Source organism: Monopterus albus, unplaced genomic scaffold, assembly GCF_001952655.1.
Source record: "Monopterus albus unplaced genomic scaffold, M_albus_1.0 scaffold16.1, whole genome shotgun sequence".
In the NCBI taxonomy this organism is placed as follows: Eukaryota; Metazoa; Chordata; class Actinopteri; order Synbranchiformes; family Synbranchidae; genus Monopterus; species Monopterus albus.
This window is the reverse complement of record NW_018127896.1, coordinates 28,229-45,676: the sequence shown is the minus strand read 5'-3', so window position 1 is coordinate 45,676 and position 17,448 is coordinate 28,229. Positions and strand designations below refer to the sequence as shown.

Below are 17,448 nucleotides of genomic sequence, written 5' to 3'. Positions count from 1 at the left end.
AGGAATGTAAAATATGCTATGAAATTACATGTACCCCTAACCTGAATGGTACTTTGAAGTAGGTATTCCTCAAAGCACTGGTAATCTTAGTACTCTCATGTCCTCATACATTAAAGCCCAGCAGTGTAAAAGCTCCTCCCACCTGCAGATGGCACCCTTGCCAGGGATGATATCACATTTTCCGTCATTGAGGCAGAAGTCGTGCTGCACCTCACAGATGCTCTGACATGGCAGACCGTTGACACTCAAATGCCCGGAGTCACACACACACTCAGCCTCTCCCGACCACTGATTCACCATACACCTGGAGAACTCGTTACATGCCTGGAACTTACATGGATCTGCTCTGTCACCTGACAGGAAATGACAACAAATAAACAAGAGAAGAAGTGTCAGAGACCAGGACAAGTCCTGCTTCCTCTCCACACGTGGACAGCTCAGGGTTTCTCAGAGTGGATTATAGTGGAGTCGGCCTGTCTCACCCGAAAGTCATTGATCTGTTAACTAGTTCTGCAGCAGCCACCACATCACCAAGCAAAGTGCATTTCACTGTGACTCCCCCTGGTGGCCTGGGGCTGAAATGTAATGTTAATGTAACATTAAGCTTCAGGGACAATAAGCAAAGAAGCAACAGGCCACATGCCTGTTTAATGAGCGATCAAACAGAAATGCTTGGTTACAGCTGGTCAAAAGAAGAGTCATGGCAGAGGGTCAGCTGATCAGTGCTGATTCAGTCTCCTCAGCAGGAGACGGGCAGAAAGGGGTCAGCTGACCAGTGGAGTGGATGCAAACACCAGTGTTTCTGCTAGATGTCACTGTTTCATATTAAATGTACATCAGTCAGAGTAGTCTCGTGGTCCTGACTTTTTATCTCGTTTTTCTGTATGTTGAAACTTGGAAGAAGTATCTAGAGAGCAGTGACATTAGATGATAACACAATAACTGAAATCTGAAGTACTGAACAGCTTTCTTGGGTTTTACCAACACGCCTCATGTACTGCCTTTTGAAAAGCCCCTCACAGTGACAGACTAGTTAAGCCCTGATCCAGATCCAGCAGTGCGGTACTCTGGACAGTTGAGCCGGTGCCTGCTCAGTAGAAAACGTTCTTTCACTGTGCAGTGAAGAAGATATCTGTAGTGTGATTACCAGTGAGTCCTGACCGCCATGACTCACTGCTGTGGATTAGTGTTATCTGGCTACGAGGAGCTCCTCTAATTGGCTCAGACAGATTAAAGAGCCGCAGCTCAGCAGACATGGGCTGACTGGGGGAAACACACTGGACCAACTTGCATTTATCAAACCTGAACGATTCACAGGAGGCTCTGCAGTTTTAATTCCACCCAGACTGTGAGATACGATTCTATAAAGCTGCTGGTGAGAAGATACAACAAAATACAGAAGCACTGTGATGGCAAAACACTTCGGGCCAGCTGTGGATGTTTTCAGAAAGTGAATGAATTTGATTGCCTGGCTCCTAACACACTGGGCCACAGTCCAGGTCCAACCACAAGACCTTCTCATTTTTGTCCTAGCATAAAAACCAGCTTTTAAATACACATTTAACATCTAATAAGTGAAGTCAAACACCCCAGTCGTGTTTTCGTTTTATAGCATCTCTCTCTTTTGTTGAGTTTCAAGTCACAAAAACAAGCACACCAGTGTTACTGTAAAACTCAGTGAGACAAACAACTAATGCTGTCACTAGAAAAACATTAGAGCCATTAACTGTGAAATCTACCACCTTTTCTACTGACGTGGAGCTTCATAGAAATCTCAACTTCAGCAGCAGTTTTAATGAAACACTATGACCCACTTCGATTTTGAGCCCATAAATTCCTCACAGAAACGGCTTTACCTGTTTCAACATACAATCACAAGCTCACACACCTGCCGGCAGGTGCAGCTACAGAGACACAGTGTCCAGGCACAGATGGGCGGAGGCAGACAGTGGGTCCGTGTATCTACTGCCACTCACGTTCCTCTCAGACAGACTCCGGTATCAGATTAGAGTCCTGGCAGGAGTGACACCCTGCTGAGATGCTGCTGAGGCATCTGAGTCCAAAAAACTAGAAGATCTAATAGAAGACAAACATCTAAGCACCTGAAATCCGGCCTCAGAGACTAAGTATTTACCCAGATGAGTATTTTCTTCTACTTGTTCAAGCCATCTTGAATCTTGTCATGAAACAAGCCCTATAAGGAGAATCTCTGCTAAACAAATGCTTTGGAAATTATTTAAAAAGCATCTTTTCAGTTTATGTTTAAACTATAATCAAGCCAACCACCCTGAAAGCATTTCATCTGTCTGGTTTGTATGAGAAAGAAGACTTTCCTCTCCTTCAAAAAGAGTCAAACTTAAAGGAAAGCACACCTGACTCGACATCCAGTGAGTACTTGTCAATGGCCAGGTTCATGGTCTGATAGGCGGTGTTGGCAAAGTCCTCCAGGATTAGATAGACAACGCTGGTGACGCCTCTGGGAACCGGTTTGCCAAATTTCATCCGGCTGTTCACCACAATGCTGCCGTTCCTGAAGTTGAGGATTTCCAGGTTCTGGAAATTGTTTAGGTTGGACTGCAGGTATGGCACCAGCTACAGAGTGAAGACCAATACATCTGTTAAGACCAGTACCATGAATGTTTTCATTATCTACCGAGTCCAGATACTCTGACTGCTTACCAGTTCCAGGAACCGCTGCTCCAAGGCCTTGTACTCAGGGGAGCTTTTGTTAAAGAGGTCCACAGAGAACGCCATGTTGGTCACCCTCAGGCTGAAGAAAACTGTAAGCGCCTTGCCTGGTCGGGTTGGTAGTGCAATGGCATCCAGGTCTGTCCCCTGTGTCCCGCTGGAGAAGCTGCTGCTGTTGCCTTCAGTCGCCACACTGAATACATCGAAGCTGATGTCAACACTTGCCACCTCAGAAAAATTACGCTCAAAGGATTGGAGCCTGGTAGCGTGAGTATCATCTTTGACGTCTTGAAGCAAGGAAGTAGCTGTTTGGAGGAAACCTGTGTCTGCTTCCCCATTTGAAGACCCTGTGGAGTTGGTACCCACGTCTTGTTGTGCTGGAGTGCCTGGTGACCTCTCTGTAGCATCCACTGAAGAACTTTCTGTTTCATTCACAACCACCACCGACGGCAGAACAGCTGAAGACAAAGTGCTTACTGGACCTTTGTCAACATCTTCGTGGTTTGGGTGCTCATGCTGAACTATCTCCTCATCCTCTGGTGCCAAATCTGACAATCGAGTGGACGGTGAGTCCCTCTCAGGCGAGAGCACGATGCCACTGTGGTGGTCTGAACTTACAGATGAAGTGAGGACTAGTGCGGCAGTGGTGGTGACAATCATGACTTCATCCACAACCAGGTCTTTATCAAAGACATCAAGTTTTGGTGGTGCTGTTGCAGGATCAGTGGTGCCAAAGTGCTGCTCTTCCAAAATCTCAACCACCAGTTTGGGTTCCTTTGTGAGCACCTCTGGTTCTAATGGCTCTTCAGTCATTCGATCAAAGCCAGGTCTGACTTCTACAGAGGTGTGCAACCCTTTGGCTGTGGAACTATCAGTGTCAGGCACTTCAGGCGTGACAAGGACTTGAGCTTCTTTCTCCTCAGGTACATCTGATTCAGATGCAGCTGTAGCCACTGGAGGCTCTACTGGTACTGCAGTGGTCACTTCCATGAGTTGAGTGGTTTCTTGAAGCTTGACTGCTGAATCAGTTGGTTGTGAAACAACAGGGGCCTCACGAATCCAAGCGGCAGGTTCAGGACGGTCTGTGATTGGTGCTGCCATTGTATGCAGTTCGATTAAAGAGTAGTCATCATAGATGCTGGATGCTTCAACTGTTTGCATTGAAAGCTCAACAATTAAGGTTCCCTCAGGTGAGAACACAGGTGCTTGGGTCATGGTTAAGTCAGTCCTACTGTGTGGCGTCACCAGGACTTGGTCCAGAAAAGGTTCTTCAATGCCGCTGTCCATTTCTGATTCCTCAATAGCAAGAACTGTGGCTGTCCCCAAAGATGAAGTGCTGGTGAATTCTTCTGTCATCAAAGCCACATTGTCTTTCACACTGGTTGGTGACTCAGCAACAACACCCTCCTCATTCTCATCTTCATTCCCAGTCTCTTCCAGATCAAGCGGTGGCAGCAGCTCCAGGCTGCCATCCCCCTCATTGTAAAGGTCTGTCCCGTCAGGCAGCACAGTCAGATGCCAGGACCAGAGATTTGCTCCCTGGGCATCTCCAGAGAAACCAGAACCAGATCCATCATCCAGTGTGAACTCAAAGTCTGTCTGAGGTTTCCCTGGAGGAGGGGGGGCTGCAGCAGAAGAGCCTGCATGGTCCCCTCCGAGGGTATCATCTCCTGGACCGTGAGGTTTACTGAGGATGAACCCCTCGTCTTCAATGTTTTTACTATCTGTAAACCAGAAAACACATGGAGAGGTTTGCGGCCAGGATCCCCCTCCTCACACCCCAGTGATAAAAGCTGGTAGATCAAAGTTTTAACTGGGTGCAGTGGGTAAAATGTCAGCTGGGATTCATTAACACAGTTGCAAAAGCCATCATCTTAATTACATTAACTGTTTATAAGTGTTTGGTCATAGAAAACTTTACATCACTGTACTCACTGTCTTGTGTCACTGGCTCCAGTTCGACAGGGAATTCAATGGCCAGTGGAGGAGTTGTGCTCTCGTCGAACATGAAGACATCATTCTCGCTCACCACAGCGCTCTGAGGACCTTTCCATGAGTTGAATGGGTCGAACAGGAAGTCGTCCTTCTTCAGGAAGATGTCACTGTCTACCTCGTGGCTTGGTGCATCAGGAGGCTTCTCAGCAGCCAGGATGTTGTCCTGAAAACAGATTCATCAACAGTTTTATTCTGATAGTGAAGATAAAGAAACAATCTGATAATACAGCTGATGCCAAATACCAGTTTAGTTCAACTGCATGATTTGTATTTGTTTTGCTGCCATTTGCAGCTGAGAGGACGATCTATCCTACCAGCTCCATGTGTTGTGTTGCATTTAAAACCTGATTGAAGCTCTGTGGGTTTCAGCGACTTACCATGTTGTCATACATGTCGGCTGGTTGACTCGTAGGTTTCACAGAAGGAAACAAGGTGTCAGCTGTGGAACAGAGCCGATGTTGGCGTGAATGCTTTTCTACAGTCACTGTGAACATCCTTCATCACCTTAGTCATGAAATTGTGTTTAAAAAAAGATTATTTAAAAGACAGACTGAAAAGATTTAGGAAAATTATGAATAAGTTTGTAGTAAATCATGGGCCTGCAGAATAAAGTGATACCAATAGACCTCGTTTAGAGCCTGAATTTCAAACCCACAGCAGCAGCCCATCTGTATGAACTAGGCCTACAACAATACGCCAGGTGAGATCCATGTACAGAGTTGTAAGAACCAGCCTTGTGACTGGCCCTTTCTTTGGTTTAACCACTGTTAGAGCTCCACTGTGCAGCAGCGTACCGCTCTCCAGGCTGCTGTTGGTCATGAAGCTGTCTTTGTGCAGTGCCTCAGTGATGTAGTTGCGGAGGTCAGTGATTGTGTAGACGATGGTGGGCTGCTCAGACGCTCCGGGATAGTTCTTCTCCACCAGGTTGTTCTGCAGAGAGATGAAGTCCAGCGTGTTGTTGGCGATGCCACGACTATCGACCTCCAGAGTGACGGTATAGTGAACCAGCACTGCCAAACCCCTGAGAGACAGGAGGACCAGTCAGTGTCTGGTGATTCATGATCAGGTCATTTTGCCAGAAACTGAGCCAATCACCTCTTACTTCATTCAAATAAAATCATTAACACCACCTCAGCCTGACCTGAACTCTGATACTACTCTTCTTGATGCTTTACTGGCTTTGGGTTTTTCTGTCCAGACAACCAGTGAAAAAGATTCAGAACCTTAATGGTTCCAGCCAAGAAATAGTTTGGCACTGTAAAAGTTCAGCTTGCATCACTTCCAGTTAAAAGACTGAGTTCTAAATTTTAAAAACGAGACATTTCAAGTTGCATTAACTTGACGTGAATAAAACTTATTTACACAAAGTTAACGAGCGTGTCATGTTTCACAGTGTAAAGTGTAACACTGCTGAAACAGTGGATACAGGCACTTTTCCACCAGATTTAATTTATTTGAACCTCTAAGCTGGAAATCAGCAGCTGAGTGCTGACTGTAAATGCATGAGTGCACTGGGAATACTGGGAATCCTCTGATCATCCTAACATGTGTTCGTCTTGCCTGTTGTTTGCCGTCTCTCCCGGTCTCCTCTGACCTCGATCCTTCACTTTGAGGTGAGTGTTGATGACAACCGCAGCCTGATGCATTTATGACCATATGGTCTCTCTCCTCCTGCGATCAATGCGTCAGGCTTCATGCTGACTTGACTCTGCTCGAGCTCACAAAATGAATTTATCTGTGTGGTGCAACCTGCCGTGGAGGGGAGGGGGACTGGGAGCCTGACGTAAACCTTTAACAGTAATCCTGCAGCAACTGCAGGTGTCCAGTGAGCAGCAAGTGACTTATCCTGCTTTAGAGCTGACTGACTATTGCTAAGGACATTAAGAGGAAATTAGGGCAGAGTGGCAGCGGAGCCGTTATTTACTGAGACAAGCAGGTGAAAGGGGCTTTGAAAAGGGAGACTGTGCACTGGAAATATGTCCAGTCCAGACCCGGACGGTCTCTGACACCAGCACCTGAAATAACGTGACTGTGGGAGTGTGGGAGACATCTTCATTCATATGTAGACTTTTATGTGTGTCCACAGGTTTTCTACACAGTTAATACCAGTATATGAATGGACAGAGGAGAGTGTCAGTGTTCTGGGAATATAACAACCATGTTGACGAGACTCTGACGCTCAGTAAAGTAAAAAGTCAGTGTCCCCACTACCAGCAGCAGCAAGCAGCTCCTGTATGGATGCACACAAAGAACTGTCACTGGATCACAATGAAACTGAAGGAAACTTGGAACCAGGAGGGTTCACAGCCAGGTCCTGCGGCCTCTGCTCTGGTTTTTAAGTGGATTTATGGAGGTTTGTTCTGGAGGGACATCATAGATGATGAGATACTCGGGAAATGGATGTCACATATGTAAAAATATGTTCAGATTTGACTAAGTTAGTGTGATTTCTGACAAAAAAAAATGCAACAATCTGGCGCCAAGTGTTTTAAAGTAGCTTAATCTGAGCTCTGGGCTATAACCAATCTGACTGCCTTGTTAACAAAGTAAGAGGTTCCAGAGATCAGACTTCTTTTTATCTCAGAAAAATCTACCCACAATAAAACATTTTTGGAAAAAGCTGCAAATTTGGAGCAAGGCTGACATTTTTCTTTTTGTTCCGTATCATCTCAAAGACCAGCTGATTTCCCATTTGCTCACTAAAGGGACGGTGGACTCAGCAATAAAGTCACGGGTTGTTACTGGGCTCTGCTGACCCTTTAGACCTGCTGTTTCAGAGCTCTCTGGATGACTGTGAACTGAAGTGAGATCAGGGCTCAAACAAGCCTCAAAGGTTCAGACGTCATCAGTAAAAACAACACATCCATCGTATAATCCTCTAGTTGAGGGGGAAACATGAAAAAAAAAAATCGCACCAGCAAGATTTTTCTTAATATTTAGACATAAACTGTGTGTGAAAGGGACCACAATGAGGTCAGGCTTACCGCTCCAGGTCCTTCTGTGGCCTGAGAAGAGAAACAAAACACACATAAATATACAAAAACTACCACAATCAGCCTGGTATCATCTGCTCTACTTGTGCATCTTAATTGTAACTTTGCAGCATTGGATCAATTAAGACTCAGTTCAGGATGAGTTTCAGTTTCGCACGTCATAAAGCACTTTTCAATTTCATCACTTTTCATAGCGGAGTCACATCAACACTAAGTGTATATTTCATTCTGCTACCTGAAGCCACAGGACAGTGACTTATCAGGAGGGTACTTGTGGGAAACTCTACCTGAATTCAACAACGTGGACGTTCTTGAAGCCTGGTAACCTCTGCAAGGCGTCTTCGATCTGGAAGTCACAGAGAGCAGCTAGTGAGTGGAGCAGCTCTTTAACCACACTACCAACACTGAGTCACCACAGGAAGAAAGTTTTTAAATCTTTTACAAATGAGCAAAAACTGATGTCACCAGACGCCTGCAGTCTATAGACACGTGCAGCCAACCTGCCTATAACACTGTGATGGATGTGAAAGATTAAACCTTTTTGTCAAGAATCTGAGCAGCACCCTGGAGAACTGGGTCTCTATGTGTCACTATAGTCGTCAAAGGGTATAACCTACACACTCTGGCCCAGCTGCTCTGCTCTCTGCTGCAGGGATGGAGCACCATAGTCAGGAGGCTTCGTCCTCTGGGAGCATGAATGTTCGTACCACATGGCATGACCATAACTGTGAAGATATTTCAGTGTGGACCACAGTGGTACAGGCTGACAACCAACCAGCATTACATACATGTTAAAACTAAGTGCATTCTGTGAGAGCAGAATCAGTTAGAATCTGATAATGATAAACATCTGTGTGTTACATGATTAGAAACTTTCATCTGCAGTGGAACAGACATGTTCAGGTCTCAGCGGCCCACTGCTGCACTCTACTGCCTTGCCTCTGTTTCTGTGCTGCAGCCCAGCTCCTGCTGTTTCTGTTAGCCCAGTTATTCACTCACTCTTCCCTCATTAATGACCGTGACCCCAGTGTTCAGACCATAAACTGGCTTTCCGCGTCACTAAACCTGAAAACCTCGCAGAGATAGAGGAATACCCCGGCACTCTGGTTTCCTGGAAGAGCTTGTTTTTCCACCAGCTCGTAGTGACTCACTGCTCATGTGCTGCAAGTCCTTGGAGGTTTTCCAGCTGTGGTTCTGCCTGAGCAGCTCATACTGTACATCTGATCACCAGCATGGCCGAGGAAACTGACCTCAAAGTGTGAAGATTCGTAATGAGTAAAAAAAAAAAATGGCCAAGGTCTTTAAAGCAGAGCCAAACTCCTGGGTCAGCACATTTGCAAACCACAAAGCAAGTCAACTTGTCAATGGATGTGTTAATACTGAAAGTCAGGGAAAGGAGCAGGAGAGGAGCAGTGATGCAGGGCGTAAAGGCGGGAGGAGGGGAGGTGGCCAGCAGCCACAGAAACTGACCACAGTTCAATACACTCATCTTTCTCTGCAAAACAAAAGACGACAGCAACACTGCTTCATGTGTCATTCAGCTCCATGGTAACAATTTAAGATCAGTTTCTGACTTTAACTTGGAGCTTCTTCAAGTTATTTTCTAAAGGGTGAAATATTGTACTTCATCACAGTGGGCTCACCCTGCGTGTGAAGCGTCTGGCCAGCTGCTGGTAGTGGAAGCTGCCCGGGTCTCTCAGAGAGTCGGTGTAGCTCTCTCCTCTCAGCCTGATGCTCAGGTCCACCACCAGGTCCTTCAGTGGTCTCAGGGGCTGCAGCAAAGTGTCATCTATCTCGTTACCAATCTGAATGTGCAGGGAAATACAAAAAATCGTACAAATGTAGAGCTGATGTAGAAACAGAAAAGGCATCAGCACTGGGACTGAATAATGTCAGTCCACACCCACAACATCCAGCAATCCACATTTGCTCACCGAGTTGTCCAGCTCGAGCTCTATCTCAAAGCCGTTGTTTCCAAGTAAGGTGTCCTCCATGTTGTAAGGCCTCTCTGTGAGATCAGGGAAGTTGCCATTGTTGTACTCCACTACGTACTTGGTCGTGACTTCCACAGAGGGAGCAGGGCTGGTCTCTTCAGTGGCGGTGCCTCGGGGACGCTCTGCACTAACGTCTGGAGTGATTTCTCCAGCTGGAGCCTCTGTCATCATGACTCCCACATCTTCTGCTGTAACATCTGGAGAAACACCCTCATCTCTCTCTGGGGAGACCTCTGCCAATACAGCCTGGATGCTGTCCTCACTCAGGGTGCCATCTTTCTCAGGGCTGACCTCTCCAGGGCTTTCCATCTCTGAAGTCATCCTTGGATGGGCAGGGGTCACAACTACTGCACACGTTTCACTCGGAGCCTCTGGGGTGTGTTCTTTCTCAACATGTGGGACTTCGCTTGAGAGCGCAAGCTTCTGGGTACTGCTCTCTTTGGTCATTTCTGAAGTTCCTTCTACCTCGGAGTCTTCTGGAATGACAACAACAAATGGAGTAATCGCTTCAGACTCTGAAAAGGTTTCAGCATGAGACTCTGGAACAAGATCATCTGTAACATCTGCTGCTGGTTTTCCTGTGGGGTTGGTCTCGTCATGTGCTGCTTCTGTGGGTTCTCTCTCTGCACCGCCTTCCATAGGGGCTACAGCTTCCTCTTCAGGTTCTGGCACAGTTTCTACTGCAGGTCCTGGCACTACATCTCCTTTGTCTTTCTCTACAGAGTCTGTAGGAGCCTCAGTTGCTTCTTCACCACCTCCCACTGGTTCTCCTGCAGCCTGAAGTGATCCCTCCTCTGGTTCTTTTGCAATCACATCGACTGTCTTTACTGGCCCTTCTGCTGTGCCTGTTATGGCCTCTACTGGAGCTTCTACTGCCTCCTCCATGGCGGCTGCTGCTCCCTCTGCTTCATCAGGTAGCTCTTCTTCTGCTGTCTCTACTTGTGTCACAGTGACATCTGTTTGAACTGCTGGCTTTTCTGTGGTCTCCTTCACCCCCATCTCTGCTGCTACAGCTTCAGTAGTAGCTTCTTCACATCTGGCCTCCTGTGCTGTTTCATCTGCTGCCTCTGTTCCCACCGCTGTAGTATTCTGTGGTACCTCCACTACCGCAGGATTAGAAGTAACCTCAGCCATAAGAGTCAGCTTGTCTTCTGGTGCTTTGCCCTGACCAGTGTCTTCACTAGCTTCTGCTTCTGTTCTACCTGTTGTTGTCAGAACAGAGGTCTCTGCTTCTACATCAGAGGCAGATTCTTGACCCTGAGTCACAGCTTCTTCTTCTGAACCTGGATCAATTATGAAAAGGACAGCTTCAGTGATTAGGGGTCCCTTTGGAACCTCATCACTCAGTGTTATGTTGTGGCTGATATCCAAAGAATTGTCTGGAAGATCTTCAACCTCTAGGCCCACAAAGACTTCGGCAGTTGTCTCTGGGATACCCTCCGGAGCCTCAGCAACTGGTTCTGGAGCCGTTTCCTGGCCCAATTCCTCTTCTATGGCAGCTTCTGTAGTGGGTGTCATGGTGGGTTTTGTAGGAACCACAGCAGCAGCTTCTGTGAGGACCTCTTCAGCCACCACCTCTGATGGTGGCTCTTCGTCTTCTGAGGTAACTTCTTGAATCACCTCTGAATTGGGTACAACTTTCTCCACAGTATCGACAGCTTCCACATCTGTTGTATATGGGACAGTCCTGTCTTCCCCCAGTTTCCCACCGAGGGGCTTGTGGGTAACAATGTCAGCATCGTCTTTTGTGTTTTCTGGCATGGCAGCCAAAGCAGACTCAGAAGTCGAATTCACAGCTGTATTGGTGAACGCTGTTGTAGGAGCCTTTTGAATGGACCCTTCAGTTGCAGCAACTTCATAGCCGGGCAAAAGGTCATCTCGATCGGCCGCGATTGTCTCTGATCTGATGACGATGGCATCTTCCCCTGTAAAATCAATAAGGATACATGAACAAATGAGGATGATGCAAAGGGATCATACAGTTATAACAACTTCTTACAGCTGACTTTTTCTAATTCCCCAAATGTGAGACCACTATCAGATGGAGCTGCTTTATGAAGAAGCTGGACTGAAGTGAAAGCTTTGTCCTAAATATATACATTTTTATTAGCTAGAAGAAATTTAAGGAACTCTTAAAGAGTTCTACCAGCAAACATGTTGGCAACAGTTTGCTGGAACCAGTGAGAACAATGCTTTTTATGAAATAATGTAACAAATCTAAATGTTTTGATCAATTCAAACTGGATTAAAAAAACTTAACTTTCACACAGAGTGTGAAAACCAATAGGAATGACATAAACTACAATTATTCATTCTTATTACAACATCACATTTAATTATGTCCCAGAACTAAAAAACAATAATTCCTCATGAAATAAATATTCATTAAACATTAGCTTGACCTGGAGAAACAACAGAAAATGCAGGATTGGATGGATGAATTACTTTAAGGTCCACATTAACATTTACACAACTGCAGGTGTTTTTAAAACCACTTATAACTAACGCAGCAAGTTAGAAGAAATATTTCGGGCTTGTGGGGATTTACTTTCAGGCTTTATAAAACCATCTTAAGACCTTTTGTGGGCACAAGAGCAGAGCACAGGAAATCTATCCTGCCCAGCTAATGAAACACAAACTGCAACCCTCTTTATAAAATCCACACATTAATAACTTAGTGAGTCGATGCTTGGGCGTTTGGGGGGCTTGAGTTTTATGTTTATTTATTATAAATGAGATGTCTGACTCACCCTCCGTTGTAGGGTCTAGACCATCTCACCTAATGTCCAAAGACAGCTGGATATAATGACTTCACACTAAAATATGCAACGCCAGAGCTACGCATGTTTGGAGACAGTTTTTATAGCGGTCTGGAGAATGCTGGAGACCCTGAGGCCACTGTTTTAGGAATCAAATTGAATGCCAAAGGACATTATGTGAATTCTTTGCCATGTTCTTTTGGTGCAGGGCTGGGTGAAGATCTAGTGTTTGAGACACTGGATGTAGCTACTAAAAAGACAGTTAATGACATGAACAGTCCCCAAACAAGCTGTCAAACTGTTGTGCTGCAGCAGCTCAGGTCTACACCTGTCCTCAGCCACCCTCCATTGACCAGCCTGCTGCCTGTAAATAGGCTTACAAATCTATTCTGAGAGCAGAGCACTATCGGGAATCAGCCTTGTGCACTCCCTTACATTGCACCAACCGGGGTCCAAGGTCAGTCACTGCAGTGCATGCCACACCTGTGCCGACATTTAGGTTTGTATGACTAGTGTCCCCATCTGTTGTCCTATCAAGTCTTCAGGGTTTACACAAGACATTTGGTGACACCAGCTCAGAAACTAACAAATTGAATTATGAGTCAGTTTGTGGAGAAAAGAAGCAGATCAGTCTATGATGAAACAACCACAGTGGGGTCGTGACTGAGCCCGACATGATGAGGTGCAGCCCTAAAGAGGGTGAGCTTCAGCTGTGTGTTTACCTGGCAGAGTCTCTGTCACTGACTGTCCAGGTTTAGAGCTGCTGGCAGACAAGAACAGACACCACCATCTCAGAAACATTCAGTGAGTTTAGTGTTCATCACTTTAGATCATTTACTAAAACTTCAAGTCTTAACATTAAATAATTAAACAAGGAAAATCTTTTTTTTTTTTAATTAATCAGTAATGCAAACAGGCCTAAACATTAAACGCCAACGTGAATTGTAGGATCTTACCAAGCATTCATCAGCTTCTGAAACTTACACAGAAAGTCGACAAAGTTTGTCGCACACAAGACCCATTTAGTGCACAATGTATAAAAACATGTGTGAAGCCTTAAAATAGTTGGTATTCCCCTTTAAGAGCTTTCAATGCATCTGGGCCCATGCAGTTTTACAGCGACAACACACAACTGTAACAGCAAAAATGCTAAACAGAGAAACAACAACAGACAGCATCTGATGATAAACACAAAGCAAGAAACAAAGCAGTTCTGGTGGTGTCCTGTTTCTGGGATTCGTCAGTTTTAGGGTGGAGTTTGTCTCACTGTGGCTCCACAGGGACGAGGCTGGATGTGTGGGCACCCAGCAGCCAGGGATCCATCACATCCACCAGCTTATCAATACACTCATCTTTTAAAACCAGGCGATTTGTGTTTGAGTCCACCTGGCACGTGGACAGGTTGTACATCAGCATTCATGTTCCTGAGCACTTTATTAGGTACACCTGTGCCATTAAACAGCCCAGATGCTGCCGAGAGACAAACACTGTCATGTGGCAGGTTGTTGCACAGCTGATCTACATGTGTTTCTAACTTCTCCTGATGCTCTGTGGGTGTGTGTCGGTGTTTGCAGGCCTACCTGCATGGAGGGGGGCCTGAGGTGACGGGCACACTGCAGCAGGTGATGAAACATGGCTCAGAGTCATGACAATCACTAAATGACTGTTAATCATTAATTTTGCAGTTTTGATACTTCGATGAGCACAACAAGAAACAGTCATCATGTGACTAACAGATGTCATATGATCGTACACCCACCTGTTCATCGCAGTAGCCATGGCAACTCTCTGAAAGACAGAAACACATCGTCAGAAAAGAAAGTTACAAAACTTTACAACTTACACAAACAGAAGTACAAACATGCTTTAAATGTGGTGGGTGAAGAGCAGCCAACAGTGTGGCTAATGGTCTGGATATGAATGTGTACTGCTAGGAAACTCTCGCTCACTCTCTTGATGAGGCTGATGTGCTCCTGTGATTGGCTGAAGAAGCTGCCGATGTCCACGACGCTGACTGAGCCGTCCATGCAGCGACCAACCCAGTCCTGGTAGACGTCCCGCTCCGGAAGCCGGTACCAGAAGACCTTAAAGGCCTCCCACATCGTCTCCTGACACACTAAGACAACCACAGACATGTCTGAAACCTGAGCATGAGGCAAAACACTGAATTTAATCTCAAATTGTCATCCTGAAATAAAAGATTCAGCTTTATGTCCTTGTTATGCCGACAGGTCCTCAGTAAACATTTTAAATTCGGTTTTCTCCAAATGGGTTTACAAACACATTAAAAAGAAACTACACACTAAATTACATTTTTTGTGCTGTACACATAATTGCATATTTATTGACATAGTTATTAAAGATGATTTTTCCCATGTGATGCTGCTGATATTAAAACTCTCCATACTGTCGAACTCCCGTCCCAAAAAGAACAAGCCTACAGTGCATTACAGTAAAAGACTCTGACACTCGTCTAACGTGGCTCCTAAGAGACCTATAGTTGAACTATGACAGCAACAAAGGCTGAACCAGACCAGGTCTGGACATAGTGTCGGTAAACGTCAGCTGTTTGGTGAGAGAAGGCCATTTTAATGTGAAAAATGCTGAAAGTACATGGTTCATGTTTTTATCATGATGTCAGAGATGATTTAAATTTGCTGCAGTTCAAATGAGTCAAAGACCTTTCTGTACATCATGGTTACAAGGTTCACTTCAACCACCAAGCAAGCAGCCCTTGAGGTGAGACACGGGTGTCAGACTGCTGCTTCCAACAATAAACCTTCAAGCTTCACTGTTCATGGAGAGTAAAATCAATAAAAGGCCTGAAATACAAAGCAGCACTTGGACCAAGAGCTAAACTCATAATGCCAGCCCTTGACCAGCATATCTGGACTGAGGATTGTCAAACCCCTGTAATTGTGTAAATGTCCCTTGGCCTGTCGGACAAAACCCAAAAATACTCAGCTGATTATAAATGAAAATTGCGAACTCTGCCACGTTTGCTTAAGAAAAAACTCACAAGGTTGATGTGTAAATTCATATCGATCCTCATGTCCACTATGAGTGTTTCAACCTGTGAGATGACAAATTGAAGCCTTGAAGCAGCAGAAACTCAAAAGCTGAACCAACTTGTTAAGAATGTGGTGTGTCTGCAGGGCATCTGGCTCAGCGTGACTTCCGACCTCTGAGGGATCGGCTGACTTCAGTGCCAGCAGACATGCAGTTTAAGTCTGTAAGTCTGCTGGGATCAGAGCCTCAGTGAAACGTTAAAGGGGAAAAGACAGAGAGAGACCTGCTAACCTGCTAAAAATAAAAAATAAAAAGGAAACACACCAACCTCTGAGGTGAAAGTAGTTGAGGTGGTTGGCGACAGCCTGGTCGACCGTTTCGTGAGCGCACAGTCTGACTCCGCTGGGAAATAACACATTCCTTCTTCTGCGAGTCAGAGCATCACGTCGCCTGTACCAAAGCTGATCTGAATCCAGCTCCTGGTCACCAGTGGCATCTGCAAGGTGTCCCAAAAACCACAGGCACGCTCAGTGAAAAGGAAGTACATCTAGCTAAGTACCGACATCCTGAAGTATTTTAAGTGTACCTGAGTATTTTCACTTTATTTTACAGCTACAGTGACTTTGTGGCTTCAGCTTTTATTTTAATATAAAGATTAAGTTGCACTCAGGCTTCAGCTAACCTTTATTGATCATTTCATTACCAAGAAATACCAGATATAGTGTAAACTGTCTGACCAAAAAAACAAAAGTCCAAGATATTTTGTTTACTATCATGTCACAGCATAAAATCATCACATTTATGAAGCTGAGACAAACAAATGTTTGGGAGTTTTGCTTAGACACTGACTAAAACAATCATTTGATTATAATTCTCTATCAACTAACAGCTCTGCATAATTAATAATCAATTGATAATTTTTACCTATAAATTTTAGAACATGGTTTAAAAAGTCAGATGTGATGGCTTCAAGAATCTTAGTTCACCTAAAAACTGGCAAATATTCAGAGTGAATTTGGGGATTTTCCTTAAAAATGAGTCAAAATAATGTACTTGCTGATTAATTTTCAACTTGAACTAATCGACTAATCACTGCACCAATAGGACACATAGCCTCCGTAACCGCCACAGTTTCAGATCAGTAACTGATCACATGGTCCAAACCTGATAAGCCATAGTAGTACTTGTACTTCAGTGCGTTTGGTGATGACACTGTTCTTCTACTTTGATTTACTTCACTCAGCGAAGATGTCCTCCGCCACTGAGTGAAATCATTAGTACCTGTTGATACAAACCTGCTTCCAGGTAGATGCTGCCCGAAAGCAGTGCAGCCCCGACCACCCACAGCAGCAGCCTCCCCCAGTTTCCAGTCATCTCTTGACAAATTGCCTCCAAAGCTCCAGCCTCGGACTCGCTGCTTCTTATCCCGTCCTCCTCAGCTCATCAGCGGCATCCTTCCCACAGTCCTCCATCCACTGGTTTGCTTGGCATTTGTCAGGAAATTAGAAACCACGGCTGGGCTGCTCGTTGCTTGCTCTCAGGTGAGCAGATGGGACTTTGCTGCTGGTAAAGGCTTGTTCTCTTTGCTTTAATCCTATTTGTTAAGCTGCTGGAGTGGATGACTGTCAAGAGCGGCGGCACAGCAGCAGGTCAGGTTTGCTTAAAAGGAATCATACTAACAGGCTGATTACAGTGAACACCAACATTCAGGCTGAAAGGCTGTGCACAGGTCACACTTCAGACCAGCTCTAAGAAATGGCTACTAAAATGATTAATTTCCCATGATTCACCAGGGTGATGACACTTTAAACAAGTTCCAGTGGAACCATGGGCTTCTTAGATATCTGTAAAATGTCCAGATCACATCTCATTTTAAATCTGTAAATCAAAAGAAATAAATATCCACCACATCATCATAGTTACCAGTTATTGTCATGAAATATTAAGTTTTCACAGAAAAGACATATCTTTAGCACATTAAACAGTTTTTAGCGTGTGACTGCGTGTCTT

The 17,448-nt window shown here is 45.1% G+C and overlaps 1 protein-coding gene across 4 annotated transcripts in view; it reads right to left on the bottom strand.

Annotated features, from left to right (window-relative positions):
* The window catches only part of LOC109955598 (interphotoreceptor matrix proteoglycan 2-like), a 22,958-nt gene extending 5,635 nt beyond the window's left edge, over window positions 1-17,323 (bottom strand). For 3 of the 4 annotated variants that reach the window (XR_002274290.1, XM_020591897.1, XM_020591898.1), the window contains exons 1-16: window positions 16,734-17,323; window positions 15,767-15,934; window positions 14,379-14,545; window positions 14,189-14,217; window positions 14,010-14,042; window positions 13,152-13,192; window positions 9,611-11,595; window positions 9,320-9,481; window positions 7,964-8,022; window positions 7,668-7,688; window positions 5,478-5,704; window positions 5,061-5,122; window positions 4,624-4,846; window positions 2,680-4,412; window positions 2,373-2,592; window positions 143-353 (exon numbers count right to left, since the gene is read on the bottom strand). Coding sequence is in view for 3 of the 4 variants with exons in the window: in XM_020591897.1 (XP_020447553.1) it covers window positions 143-353; window positions 2,373-2,592; window positions 2,680-4,412; window positions 4,624-4,846; window positions 5,061-5,122; window positions 5,478-5,704; window positions 7,668-7,688; window positions 7,964-8,022; window positions 9,320-9,481; window positions 9,611-11,595; window positions 13,152-13,192; window positions 14,010-14,042; window positions 14,189-14,217; window positions 14,379-14,545; window positions 15,767-15,934; window positions 16,734-16,812 (5,420 nt within the window). In the remaining variant the exon portion in view is untranslated. Of the gene's footprint in view, window positions 1-142; window positions 354-1,986; window positions 2,077-2,372; window positions 2,593-2,679; window positions 4,413-4,623; window positions 4,847-5,060; window positions 5,123-5,477; window positions 5,705-7,667; window positions 7,689-7,963; window positions 8,023-9,319; window positions 9,482-9,610; window positions 11,596-13,151; window positions 13,193-14,009; window positions 14,043-14,188; window positions 14,218-14,378; window positions 14,546-15,766; window positions 15,935-16,733 lie in introns of those variants that run through there. The other variant, XM_020591899.1, reaches the window with a different exon arrangement.
* Between the last annotated feature and the right edge of the window lie 125 nt (window positions 17,324-17,448).